The sequence below is a fragment of the Sinohyriopsis cumingii genome, chromosome 7 (assembly GCF_028554795.1).
Source record: "Sinohyriopsis cumingii isolate HCF-2022 chromosome 7, ASM2855479v2, whole genome shotgun sequence".
Classification (NCBI taxonomy): Eukaryota; Metazoa; Mollusca; class Bivalvia; order Unionida; family Unionidae; genus Sinohyriopsis; species Sinohyriopsis cumingii.
The window spans coordinates 82097627-82110836 of NC_142967.1; the positions used below are offsets into that span (position 1 = coordinate 82097627).

Here is a 13210-nt window from a genome sequence, read left to right on the forward strand (position 1 = left end):
CTAAGAGAAAAGTATAGCCTCCCATATTTTAATTGCAGGTAGTTAATAAAGACGTTGATAGAGAAATACAGCTCTTTCTTTCAAACTGAAAAATAATGTGCTAAAATTAACAGTAAGTTAAGGAAATTAGATCTTATTTAGATTGATTCAATGTTAAACATTTGTATGAACTGTTAGACAGTGTATGAATTCAGGTATAGAAAAGAGATGTCAGTGTGTTTACATTTAACTGTTATGTGTATTCACATTACACTCCTATCTATGTATAAGGTATTAATGTTAGTGCCAAAGTTTACAAACAAGGTTTGGATACAAGCGCCTAATGTATTTCCAACCTGAACTTAGCAAATATTAAACAAATGTGGCAGGAAATTTTATTCTTCTAAGGATAATATTTGTAATGGATATCTTGTACCAAATTATGTAACTTTCATTGATATATATGACATATGACACTGTTTTGTTTTATGTCAAAATTAAAATGTTGGGTTTATTGGGGGGTGGGGTTAAACTGGCTTCAGGTGAAGCACAGCATGCTATGATGTCCACCCATCTGTCTTTTACAAATTATATTCCATCATAATAATAATAATTAGAGTTTTCTACTATCTACAGTTACCAAAGTTTTATGGATGGCTTGCACTTGGGTAAGGAAAAACCCTGTCATATTTCAAGGTCAAAAGCTCAGAGGTCAAGGTCACTGAGAGAAGTAAAATTGGTTTCTACACAATAACTTGAGTTCTTAAGCATCTATAGTTATCAAACTTCGGGGATCACTTGCATTAAAGGTAATGAAGAATTTATCAAACTTAAGGGATCATTTGCGTTACAGGTAATAAAGAATTTATCAAACTTCAGGGATCATTTGCATTACAGGTAATAAAGAATCTATCAAACATTTAAAGGTCAAGATCACTGAAAGAAGAAAACATGTCTCCACTACAATAATATTTGTTCTACGTTACAGACCTGAACCAAACTTTGTGAATGGCTTACACTTTGGGCAAGGAATCAACATACTGATATGGGGTTCAAAAGTTCAGGTCAAACACACTGACTGAAAAAAGAATCATGGTTTCTGCACATTGATTTCAGTTATATACACAGAGGACAATTAAATGTTTGGCACATTCGTAACCTGCAATTGTTATAAATATGTAACATGAAGAGTTGTATCACAATCATGATCCTACAAGCCCATCATCGACCACCCTCTTATCTGTAAAGGTACATTTTCCAGACATACAGAAATAAATGACACAAGACAAAGGTTAAGTTATATATTTCCTAAATATACTGTGCATTAAATCTATATGTTGTGCTCTTTCAGTCCTTATGGTCATTATGGTCAGTGAAACATTAAGCCTGCCTGACTTTTAGATTTGTTTTATAAATGATCTCTACCAGTTGGCATTTCAAGAATTGTATCATTTTTTTAGCTCACCTGCCCATACTGAGTTTTTATCCATATTTCTGATCCAGTTTTGATAAAACTTGAAATGTGGGTTTATCTTCAGAACATTAGATAATTACTGGTAGCTCATGATATCATTGCCATAGGTTCTTTGATAAGTGAAATCTGCGCATATTAATGCGATGCCTGATATCTGATTGACTGAGCTGGTTTCCTTTCAAATATGGAGACTATATTTCTTGTCCAGTTCTTTTTAATTTTTTAAATTTGGTAAGATCAAGATCTGGAATGGATTTGCTTATCATACAATGCATGTTAATTGCTTATCAGACAATGCGTGTTAATTATGTCTTTATCTTTGGAAAGAATTGTTACCACTATATAGTAAAATAGGTAAAACAACATAATATAAAGTTTGGGAGATGGTTTACTTACAGTTTTCTTAAAATGTGTTCATTGAATGCTGCATAAGCCTGCTTTGCAAAATGGTCAGCTGCTAAATTATGAGAAGTCAAGTGAGAAATATTGGGCACACTTGGGTGTCTTGTTAATTAGATTCAGTCACTAACATTTTTAAACATACATTTCATTCTTTTTCCAGTTTTGAAGAAAACAGCAATGGCATGGATTCAATGTCCAATCCATATCATCCCATGGGAGATTCATATGGAGACAACTCATACCTAAATAAGAGCCGTAAAAATAAGGAGGATAAATATTGCGGTGTCTGTGGAGACCGAGCACTAGGGTACAACTTCGATGCCATTTCATGTGAGTCCTGCAAGGCTTTCTTCAGGAGAAATGCCCCAAAGGGACTGGTATGTATTAATCTGTATTTCTTACCCAGCTCCTATAATACAGGGTATGTTTAAAAATCATTTTTGGTCAACAGTACTATATTGTGCTAAAAGTTGAAGAGTAATTCAGCAAATTCTTGAACATGTATCCTCATGGTGTATTGTTTGCAGAAATTTACTAATAGTACAGTCTAGTCGGTACAGTCACCTAATTCAGATGTGGTAGTAACAACCCAAGGCTAAAATCCACAGCCCCAAATGATTTTTTAAGTTGAAATAAAATAAGACCCAAATGATTTTTAAGTTGAAATAAAATAAGAAGACATATTTGTTTTGTATGAAGAGAAGCACAGTTTTGTTTATCCTCAGAAAGACCATATATCCCTTGAGATAGGGGGCCCTGAGTGGCCGAGTGGTCTAAAGTGCTTTCCGTTACGGATCACTGCTATCTCACCTCTGTCTGCGGCGGTTCGAGTCTAGGATTCGGCCAATGTGGGTATGTGAGAAAGCTTGCCAGTAGCTTCTCGTGGGTCGGTGGTTCTTTCCGGGATTTTCCCGGGTTCTTCCTCCACCATTAATACTGGCCGCCATGTATAGCCTGTCGTGTGCTGAAAAATGGCATTAAGCCCCACAACAACAACAACAACAACAAAAACAATATCCCTTGAGCAACAGATCAGAAATTTGAAACAACAAGATCAAGCATAGGGTGGCTTTAATGACACAATTACTAGATGAAAATTTTATATACTGTATGTACATATCCATTGGACTGGACTTATAAGCAAGTGTATATGGTAAACCAGCCAACAATACTAACATAAATTGAAACCATATTTTTGTCCCTCACTGTATTCACTTAATGGGTGACAGCTTCAATTAAATTTTGTTGTGATGTGCTTTTGTTGTGAATTTCAAGAGCAGCAACGTCAAATCCTGGAGATTTTCCAGCCATTGTTTACAATGTTTGAAGGAAAAGCCAGTTATTTTTGTCTCATTTTTATTCTGAAAAGAAATAAAGTGATTTATTCTGTGAAAGTTCTTTTAATGATAAAGTACTATTTTCTAAACATTTACAAAATTGCTTTTTTAGGTATTGTTTTTTCTCTCAAAGCCATTGCTATCTTATGACTGCAGTGCACCTGCTGCAGAACTCTGCTGGCTGGTTGTTGTTGGTCTGCTAACTCTTCTACAAAATTACCACTTGGAATAGTATATATTGATTCATGATCTTGATGTTTGAAAGCAAATCATCCCTGAAGTCATGACTCAGCGATGATTGTCTCCCTTCCCTAATATGACTCTGATAACAGAGTTCTAATAGAACAGCTTTTTTTTGGTACTTGTCTGTTTTATTATGTTCTAACACCATGAACATGTGACAGTATATATCCATGTATTAATGCACCATGGGGAAAACCTGACAGGAGCACTATTATTTTAACACTTGCACATGCTCTCACAGTTGTCTGATCCCAGGACTACATAGGTTATAGACCAATGTGTTGTTACATTGCATAGTGGGTTGACATTCAGAATAATTGGTATGTGTTGTTACATTGCATAGTGGGTTGACATTCACCATCAGTTCAGCTTATATTCATTGGATTTTAATGCAAATTTAAACAGAGTTAGAATACACTGAATACACGGACCAGGGCCTCATTTCTGCAGAATCTTAGAGTATGCAAATTGGAAAAAGTTTTTAAAAGCAAGAGTCCAAAACTTGAAGCCATATGTCTCAAAAAGCAATGACTGTTGATAATGAGAGTAATGATTATCTCCCTTCCATCCCTGAGCCAATATTCAAAATGGAAAATGAACTTTAATTAACAATTCTTTTGATAATATATATAGCTCTAGCAACACATGCCAGTGAATTATAAGCTGCAATGGCTACATGCAGAGAAAGGAACTGCATTTGGGTACTTGATGAAGGTATTTCATGAACAGTAATCTTTTCACTCTGTGAACATCATCCCCTATATGTGGCATGCACTCAGTTCCCCCACACAAGCCTACATCTGTTTTTCTCAGCTGGCTTTCCTAATCTTCAATTTGTGCCAGAAATATTGCCTTACCAACTTGCATGTCAGTGGCCTAATGTAGAAGTAATCCAAAGCTTAAAGACTTTGCAAATAATATTCTCCTGTTTTGAATCATATTGATGTAAATGTCAAATTTGACCCCAGGTTATTTGACATTCATAAAGAGTAGCATATGTTGGAATTTGAGACTTGAAGTTACATGTACATTTATATATACAGTACCCAGGATGATAAAGCTGATGTGATTGTTGCTTTACATTACTCATACAAAACAGACAGACCTTAGTCAAGTGCAGAAAGTTTCATAATTGAAACAAGAAATGGCAATTACAAAATGTCTGTCAGTGACACGCTGCACGCATATGCATGCATCCTCCGGAAAAATGAAAGATTGAACAACAATTAGGAATCATTGGCAAGCATACCAAGTAGATGTATTCGTGTTAATAGACTCCAAACACATGAATACAAGTAAAACCCACAATGGGGGGGGGTTACGTAACTTGCATGTATTTCATGTGTGTGTATGTTTTTAGGCTTTTAACATAGCTTTAACAATTTTTCAGTCATATGGCTACATTGTCTGCAGTGTGGCAGTTTATAGCGATATCTAGCACTGGGGCATCATGCTGTCTTTTTTATATACTTTTACAGAATTTTAATATTAAATCTGGCAGTACTCTTTGTTTTTACATGTATTTTTGGGGAAGGATTTTTCTACCTGTATATTTGTTTCAGATTAGCATTTTTAGAACTTGACCTTTAATCAGCTCTGTATAGCCAGTATTGTGCTGGCATACCATTAAATCCATTACATACATACATTCTTTCCAAAACATTTTATTCTTTTTCCTCAGTTCTTATTTGTTAGGTAAACACCTTTCATCTTAAAAGTTGATCATATTTCAGTGAAAAGTTTTGATTGACTCAGTAATGAGTTCTAGGCATGATAAAAATATAGCTGGCTACATTAATTAAGGTAATTTAAAAATTCTGAGATACAGTCAGCAAATAAACATGGCCGCTTGATGGAACCTTATTCTCCCACACAGAAGTTAACCATCACTTAAAATAGACCTTGAGTCTGTACTATATCTCTCCCATGATTCAACTTTTCTTTGGTGATTGTTTTTTAATGCAGATCCATTTTTGTTACGCGGTATTTGTAGATGATTGCTTTCTGGACCTGTCTTTTCATGAATTCTAAAGGCAATGAATTTGCTTAAAGTTTAAACAAGTTTTCTTTGTTTTCTTGTAATTCAAGTCCTTGCAACCATTTTTGTTATGTTTATGTGGCCTTAAGTAATCTTTATCACATGGAAATCTAGCATTACTTTTGGAATGATTTGTAAATGGCAAGCAGGCTGCCTGTTTTTCAAAGCTTCATTGAGGTAATTGAGGGAAGATGGTTTTATCATCTTTAACTGGTAAATGTTTTTACACTTTTCTCTAAGGTTCATAATCATAAAAGGATAATTAAACAGCCATAACTAGGGCATAAAATAATTTTGAACATTCACTTTCATTGGAGCAATATTTCGTCTGTAGAAATCAAGATGGCTGTATCATACTTAAGGGCTATCTCTATGTTCCTACAGATAAATTAATGGCCCTAGTTTTGCAGTTGGGGTAATTGCCCATTCCTTGATTCACCTCTGAATATATGAAAAATAGACAAAGAACTGCTTCTGAACATTTTTTGTGTCAGGAAGTGCAGAGAATAGTTGATACGGTGTTTTTGTATTTTTTTTACCAGCTGTGTTTATTTGCCATCAAGACAATTCATTTATCACACAGTATTTTCTGGTTCAGTATTTTGCTGAATGACACAAAATGAATATTTTAGCTTTAGGGATCTCTTAACAAAGTGCACTGCCAATGCTTTAATACTGTGTTGTCTTGGTTTTCGATCATTGTACTGTCAAGCCAGTCTTTCACTTCGTTTCACTTAAAAACTGATCCCCATAGTCGCAGAATCAGTATTGCACCATGATCAAGCGATTGCAACCCTCTCACAATGTTTTTTTCTTTTCCTATCATATTACATCTTGTGATTCCTTGGCATCCCGCTAGGCACACTTTTTTCATCAGGAAACGAGAGAACTTTTTTGTTTGTGTCCATGTCTTTGTTGGCCGTAGCAATGACCATTGTCACTGAAAACTTTAAGATAACATTTCCATTTTAAAGTTACATTTTTGGCAGTCGGAACATTCAAGATTTTAAATAGTCTGCCAGGTTGCAATGAAAAGTTACTTACAGCCAATAATGTATTTTGGAGGCTGAAATAATGACAAAACAGGACTTGATTTCTGTGGCAGAAAATGTGCAGAAATACAGCTCTTGGCATTTAATCAATGAATTATTAGTTTGAAAAGCAAAAATAATTAGAAAAGCATGGGAATTATTATAATAAATGCTGGTGAATAATGAGCAAACACTAACATTAAATGAGAGCAGAATCAGGAATGGAAAATTGTATAGTGCAGCTTTTTTTGGTGAACCATTATTGAAACATGTAAATGTTTTTTATGGGTTACTTGATGACTTATGAAAACATTTAAAACAATAACATAAGTGTCTGAGTAAAAGATGAAAGTGCAGTATGGACAACAAAAGGTAAGGTTGCCAATCCATTGAAGCAAAATAATATTACAAATTGTTTTGTTACCATTACTATTTCCATAAATACTGACTAGTATTCTTCTACGTCCCTTTGAAATAGTTTTTGACCCATGAATTTGATGGACTGATATACAAAATGCCCTCAGCCCTTGATATCCCAGGTGCAACACTGCAGACTTTCTTGGGCACAAACTTTGATTTTAATTAGACTCAAAATGTGACATTTCTTATTCTTAAAATCTTTGTTCTAAACAAAGTTAGACTATATATAATCAGGATTATGTTGTGACCAATCTATTTTAGATTAATACAAGTTTCAATTTATTATAGTTTATTTTAAATTGACTGGTTTTTAGTTTCAATTTATTAGCTTTTAGTTTTAATCTGTTTTAACTCTTAGTGTTGATGCACCAGTTTGAGGCTTCGTTCTGGTTTTATCTGTTTCCAGTTTGTGCATTGTTACATGAGCTGGGGTTCCAGATGGTTTAGTGGTTTAAGTCACTTGCCTTGATAGATCTATTATGTTTCACCTCTGTCCACAAGGGTTTGAGTCTCTACTCAAACAATGTGGGTATGTGAGGAAACTTGCCAATAGCTTCCCATGGGTTGGTACTTCTTCCCCAGGTCTATTCACGTTCTTTCTTCATCACATTTACTGGCCACCATGTATAGTCTGTCATGTTTAAAAAATGGCATTAAACCTGACAAAACTATTATTTTGAGCTTAATACCCAGACCTAGTCATAGACCCAGAATAATGATCCAAACATCAAATTTGAGCTTCAAGGTCAGGTTAATATACCCTGGCTGCTTATTGCATCAGTTTAAAGGTTGCTTATTTGGTAATGATTCACTTGTTCATGATGTACAGAGTTATTCGTGTTTGTTATTGGTTTTCTTGGCTTTAACCACTTTTAACACATTTTCTATATGATGCAGAGGAAATGGAGCTAAGTGCATTTCACAAGGACACGGCCTAACAATTAAGAGTAGTGTACAAGTAACAGTGCACTTGAAATATAACTGTTTTACATATTTAACACCATCTATACTTGTAGGTAGACAATTACTGTTTGTTTCACCATATATATAAAAAACTGAGAGAAAAAAGATCAGCATACCCTGGCTAGAACACAAGTTCTCAACATTGAGTTACAGCTTCAAGATTTGTCTGTACCACAATGACACGAAAAGTTTATTGTTTCATGGTTGGCTTATTGTGATGCTTTTCCCAAGGCAATCAGGGTTTACTTGATAATGTTATTTATAGTTTTATTCCTTAATTTAATTGTTTTATTCAATAATTAGACAAATTCATCAGATCTTAAAGCCACAGGATTGAGTTGTGGATTTTCTAAACACATATTCCTCAGGAATTTGTTTAATTCTTTTTTATTTATTTATATTTATTTTATCATATTTTCAAGCCATGCTTTTATTGCTTCATTAAATTCATTCTATACTGTATTCAGAAATTTGCCCCTTTTGTTCTCGAAAGGATGGTGGGAGTTTGACCTAACATATTCAGTTCTTGAATAGGCACAGCAAAAATTATATATATATATATATATATATATATATATATATATATATATATATATATATATATATATATATATATATATATATATATATATATATATATATATAATTTGCTGTTTAGCAGCGATCCTGACTTACCTTTAATAATTTGAAATCAATAATTTCCTGAGGATTGGTTACTGTTATTGTGGTATATTGGGTTATGTACCTGTTTGCCTTGTTTATTTTTGAAATTAAAGCAGGCTGCTCTGGTTTATGTTAGCCTTATGAGCTAGCAGTTTGTGGTACAGTTATGGCATGTGATTTGGATGTAAGTACACTAAAATGCAACCATCATGAAAACAGGACATTTTTCACTCTGCACAGTTTGCATTCAGCCAACAAACTGAAAATATAGTGGGTTAAATGGTAAATAAAATTCACTTACAGTGAAAGAGCAAAAACAAAACAATAAAAGAAAAGGATAAATACAGATTTGCTAGTTTTAAACGTGTCCTACACTATTTTATGCCACCACTTTAAATCTTGTGATTTTTTTAAATACTTTGTATCAAATATGTTACTGTATAAAATAAATGACAATACTTTCAGGTCTTTCAAGTGAGCATTCAGATTCTGAACTTGTTCATCATCCCTTTTGAAATGTTTGGAAGTTTAGGTTTTGTTGCTTCCCCAGGTCTCCTAACCCACTTGGTCTGGTGATATTTTTATCTGGTAAATTATTGAGATATGTGAAACATTTTGAATTATTACAATCTGTATTTATTACAATCTGTATGATACATTATTACAATCTGTATGATATATCAGATGTATCATCTCTTCATTTTTTCCTCCTGTTTTAATGTGTGTATGTTTAACCAGATGCGAGTGACTGTAAAATCTTCCTTCCCTTAGTTTTTTTTGTGTCCATTATTAACAGGAACTTCATCATTAAGTTTTATTTCTGGCTTTTGAAAGGTACAACAGTTTTTATTTTCGGATCGGTGTTTTTAATACTTGTGTACTTTTCCTTACACACCCAATACAGTACAGTTGATCCAGAAAAAGATTTTCCTCTGACTTGTATTCATATCCATAGAAAACTTCACCACTAGAAGAGTGTTAGCCGACTAAATAAATATTGACTTTATTTGAGACTTTTCTGTGCAACACAGCTTCTAACCTTTATAAAAGCTATATTTTAATTAAAGAGTTTGAAATTCAGGCTGAGGGTCTTTTCTTTACCATTGCAAAGCCTTCAGAAAAGTGTTGATTTAAATGGAGATTAAAGTTTTGCTTTTTAATTTTTGGCTCTCATAAGGTTTGTTTATTCAGTTTGTAATAATGCAAAATAGATACTTAGCCTTCCAGTCTTACATAGCTTTTTCAAGAAATGAATAGTTCTACTGAGTTCCATGGAGCAATGTTACTTCAAAGCACCCATTGTCATGCTGCAAGTGTGAAATCTTCGTTTTACAAATCACATTACAGATTATCAAATTATTGAAAGAGTTTTGTAAATTGTTGGTTCATGTTGTATAATGACTTAAACTCCACTATTCATCTTTAGAGGTCATTGAGTATAAAATACAAATTGAGACGGTCTTAGAGCATCTATGTTTTTAAACATCAATAATTCAAAATTTTGAATGCTTAAGAAAACTTCCATTATGCATAACTGATTAAAATTATTACCATTTGATGAATAATTCTGTTGTTGTATTAGAAGGTAGTTAATTAACAGAATGCCAGGCTACACTGTTACTGTATATACTTGTGTTCAAGTTGGTACCAACTGTATTCTTCATAGACCCTGATTGTCTATTGCATGATGTACCAGCAGCTGGATCAATGCAGTTAGGACCAATCAAAAGAAGAAACAACATAGACCCAGATCTGCTAGAAAATTATGCAGCAGCTTATCAGGGTCCATGTTGTTTACTGCTGGGCCTGATTTATAAGCGAATATAGACAGTGCAGTGTTGATAATCGGTACAAAACCTCCACTGAATATGACCCCAAGTTTTGTGACTATGTACTTATGTAAGTTGTGTGGCTTGTAACATGAAGAGCATTAAAGAAACAACACTTTTGCATCTTCACGCCTGTTTTAGCATGAAATTTTTGTGACATCAGCATAATTAAATATATCAATTAAAAATGTTCAGACACATGTATTCCATGTTCAAGGATCTCTGTTTGTTGGTATTTAATATGTACCTTGTATATAAGTTGATTCCAACTACAAACAGACATCACATAATACACTGGCAGAAAATGGTCTATGTTGTTTTTTTTTTATTGATAATTTTTAACAAATTGCATCAACCCAGATGTGCTGCTGCCAGTTGCATTTTATGCAACCTTTATTCAAGTATATACATGAACTTGTGTACTAAGTGATGTAGATAAGAGTGAAGTTAATCAGTGTTAAAAGTATATTTGGCTGAAAATCCCTTCATATTAATGTAAATTTTACCAACTGAGCCCTCTTTCCGATTTGAAGATGATTATCTATAATGTATTAAAAGTGTATCACATCCTACCAGAATTCAGAATTTACTCTGTGTAAGCCATTTCACACTCAGATTTGACTGACATACCATATATACTTGCTTACAAGTCCAACTGCAGATTGCACAGACCAAGATTTGCTGTCGCATAATGGGCTAGCAGATCTGGGTCTGTGCAGTTTGTTAGGAGTAGTCAGTAAAACAAACAACATAGACTCTGATCAGCAGGTGCATTATGCTACAGCAGATCAGGATCTTTGTTGTTTGCAGTCTGACTGGACTTAGTAAATACAGTATTTAATGAAATTCCTCTTACTTGATAGCGGTCTTTCCACACCATCTAAACTGGATACAACATGTGTAGTTTCTCATAAGGTTTTCATGTACAGGTCATATTTAGCATGCAATATACTTTTGGGTTCATTGTGAGGGGAACGTTTACAAGTTTTTTTTCCTAGCACAATTAAAATACTGCCAACTGAGCTAGTATAGATGGTGCCATCTCTAATGCAAACTGTCCATCATACATTACAACATTTTAGTACTACACCGATATACCTGTTCCCGCTGACACCAACTAGATGTAATTTATGCATTTATTTTTTGTCATGGTTAAAGATGTATCTAATGAGATTAGACGTTTAAGGCACTAGTCTGTTTTGGTCATAAATTTATGTCTTACATTTAAAGCACTAGTCTGGTTATAAATTTATGTTAACATGTACATATAACAAGTAAAAAACTACAAATATGGCAGTATGGCTGAACTTGTTCAGTGCCAGGTCATGTTTATCACTTTGAAAGTTTGACTAGACAATCAAATTTTCCTGAGGCCAAATTGAAAATTTGGTCTGTTTCATTTGTATTCTTGCAAATGGCTCTTTAATGGTAACCTTTTTTGCACCAAACAATTTGATCAATCAAGTTAAAGCCAGGAAGATTGGAATATGTTTTATATATGCTCCGAAAAGATGTAATTTCATATTAAAAAAAGTACATGGTATTTGAAAAAAAGAACACCACAATAATGTACACTATCTATAAAAGACTAAATTGTTGCTGTTTTATGAATATGTGTCTATATTGGATTTTTAATGTAGCTTTTAAAATATTTCAGTCATATCGCTATGATATCTGCAGTGTGGCAGTTTATAGTGATGTCTAGCAATGGGGCATCATGCCGCAGACATGTAGCATGAGGTCCCACCAAGTCACATTATCCTGACACCAGGCCGACCAGCCCTAACACTAACCTCTTAATGCTGAGCGCCTAGCGAGGCAACTGTTAGTACCATTTTTATAAGTCTTTGGTATTACTCAGCTGGGGTTCAAACCCACAACCTCCCACATCCAAGGCGGACACTCTAACCACTAGGCCACTGGAGCAGTCATATTTAGAATGAGCTTGTATCAGAATATTGCACAGTAGATAAAATCAACGTGTTTGGAAGACTGTTTACATCAGATGTGTTCCTACACTACTGCAGAATATTGTACAGTAGGTAAAATCAACGTGTTTGGAAGACTGTTTACATCGGATGTGTTCCTACACTACTGCGGAATATTGTACAGTAGGTAAAATCAACGTGTTTGGAAGACTGTTTACATCGGATGTGTTCCTACACTACTGCAGAATATTGTACAGTAGGTAAAATCAACGTGTTTGGAAGACTGTTTACATCAGATGTGTTTCTACACTACTGCAGAATATTGTACAGCAGGTAAAATCAACATGTTTGGAAGACTTTTTACATCAGATGTGTTCCTACGCTACTGCAGAATATTGTACTGTAGGTAAAATCTGCATGAACAGTAGGTAAAATGAACATGTTTGGAAGACATCGGATGTGTTCCTACACTACTGCAGAATATTGTAAAGTAGGTAAGATCAAAATGTACAGTAGGTAAAAAACAACATGTTTGGAAGACATCAGTTGTGTTCCTACACTACTACACAAGTCTGATTAGTGAAGTGGTCAGCTGTTAAGTTATATATGCCAGATGAGTGATATTGGTCCCACTTGGGCATCTTTTCTGAATTTTATGGGGACTGTTATTGCAAACCAGAACAAAATTATATCCTACAGCAAGATCTATGCTTCTTGTCTTTGTTAATCACTTAAAACAAAAAAGCATGTTAATCAGTTTTCACTGGCATGTCCATCGGATGTGAATCACTTGAAATCAGGGTGGCTAAAATTATGAATAGTAAAGTTTATCTAGCAGATAATGGATCTCTCATCCTTGGATAAGGGTGGAACTCTGATAAATTCTTTGGGATATGGGGGGGG

The 13210-nt window shown here is 34.1% G+C and overlaps 1 protein-coding gene across 2 annotated transcripts in view; it reads left to right on the plus strand.

The window, feature by feature from the left end:
• Positions 1 to 13210, plus strand: part of LOC149795628 (thyroid hormone receptor beta-A-like) — a 70247-nt gene that overhangs the window by 38150 nt on the left and 18887 nt on the right. For both annotated transcript variants that reach the window (XR_016422366.1, XM_089965459.1), the window contains exon 2: positions 2016 to 2232. Coding sequence is in view for 1 of the 2 variants with exons in the window: in XM_089965459.1 (XP_089821585.1) it covers positions 2016 to 2232 (217 nt within the window). In the remaining variant the exon portion in view is untranslated. The remainder of the gene's footprint in view (positions 1 to 2015; positions 2233 to 13210) is intronic.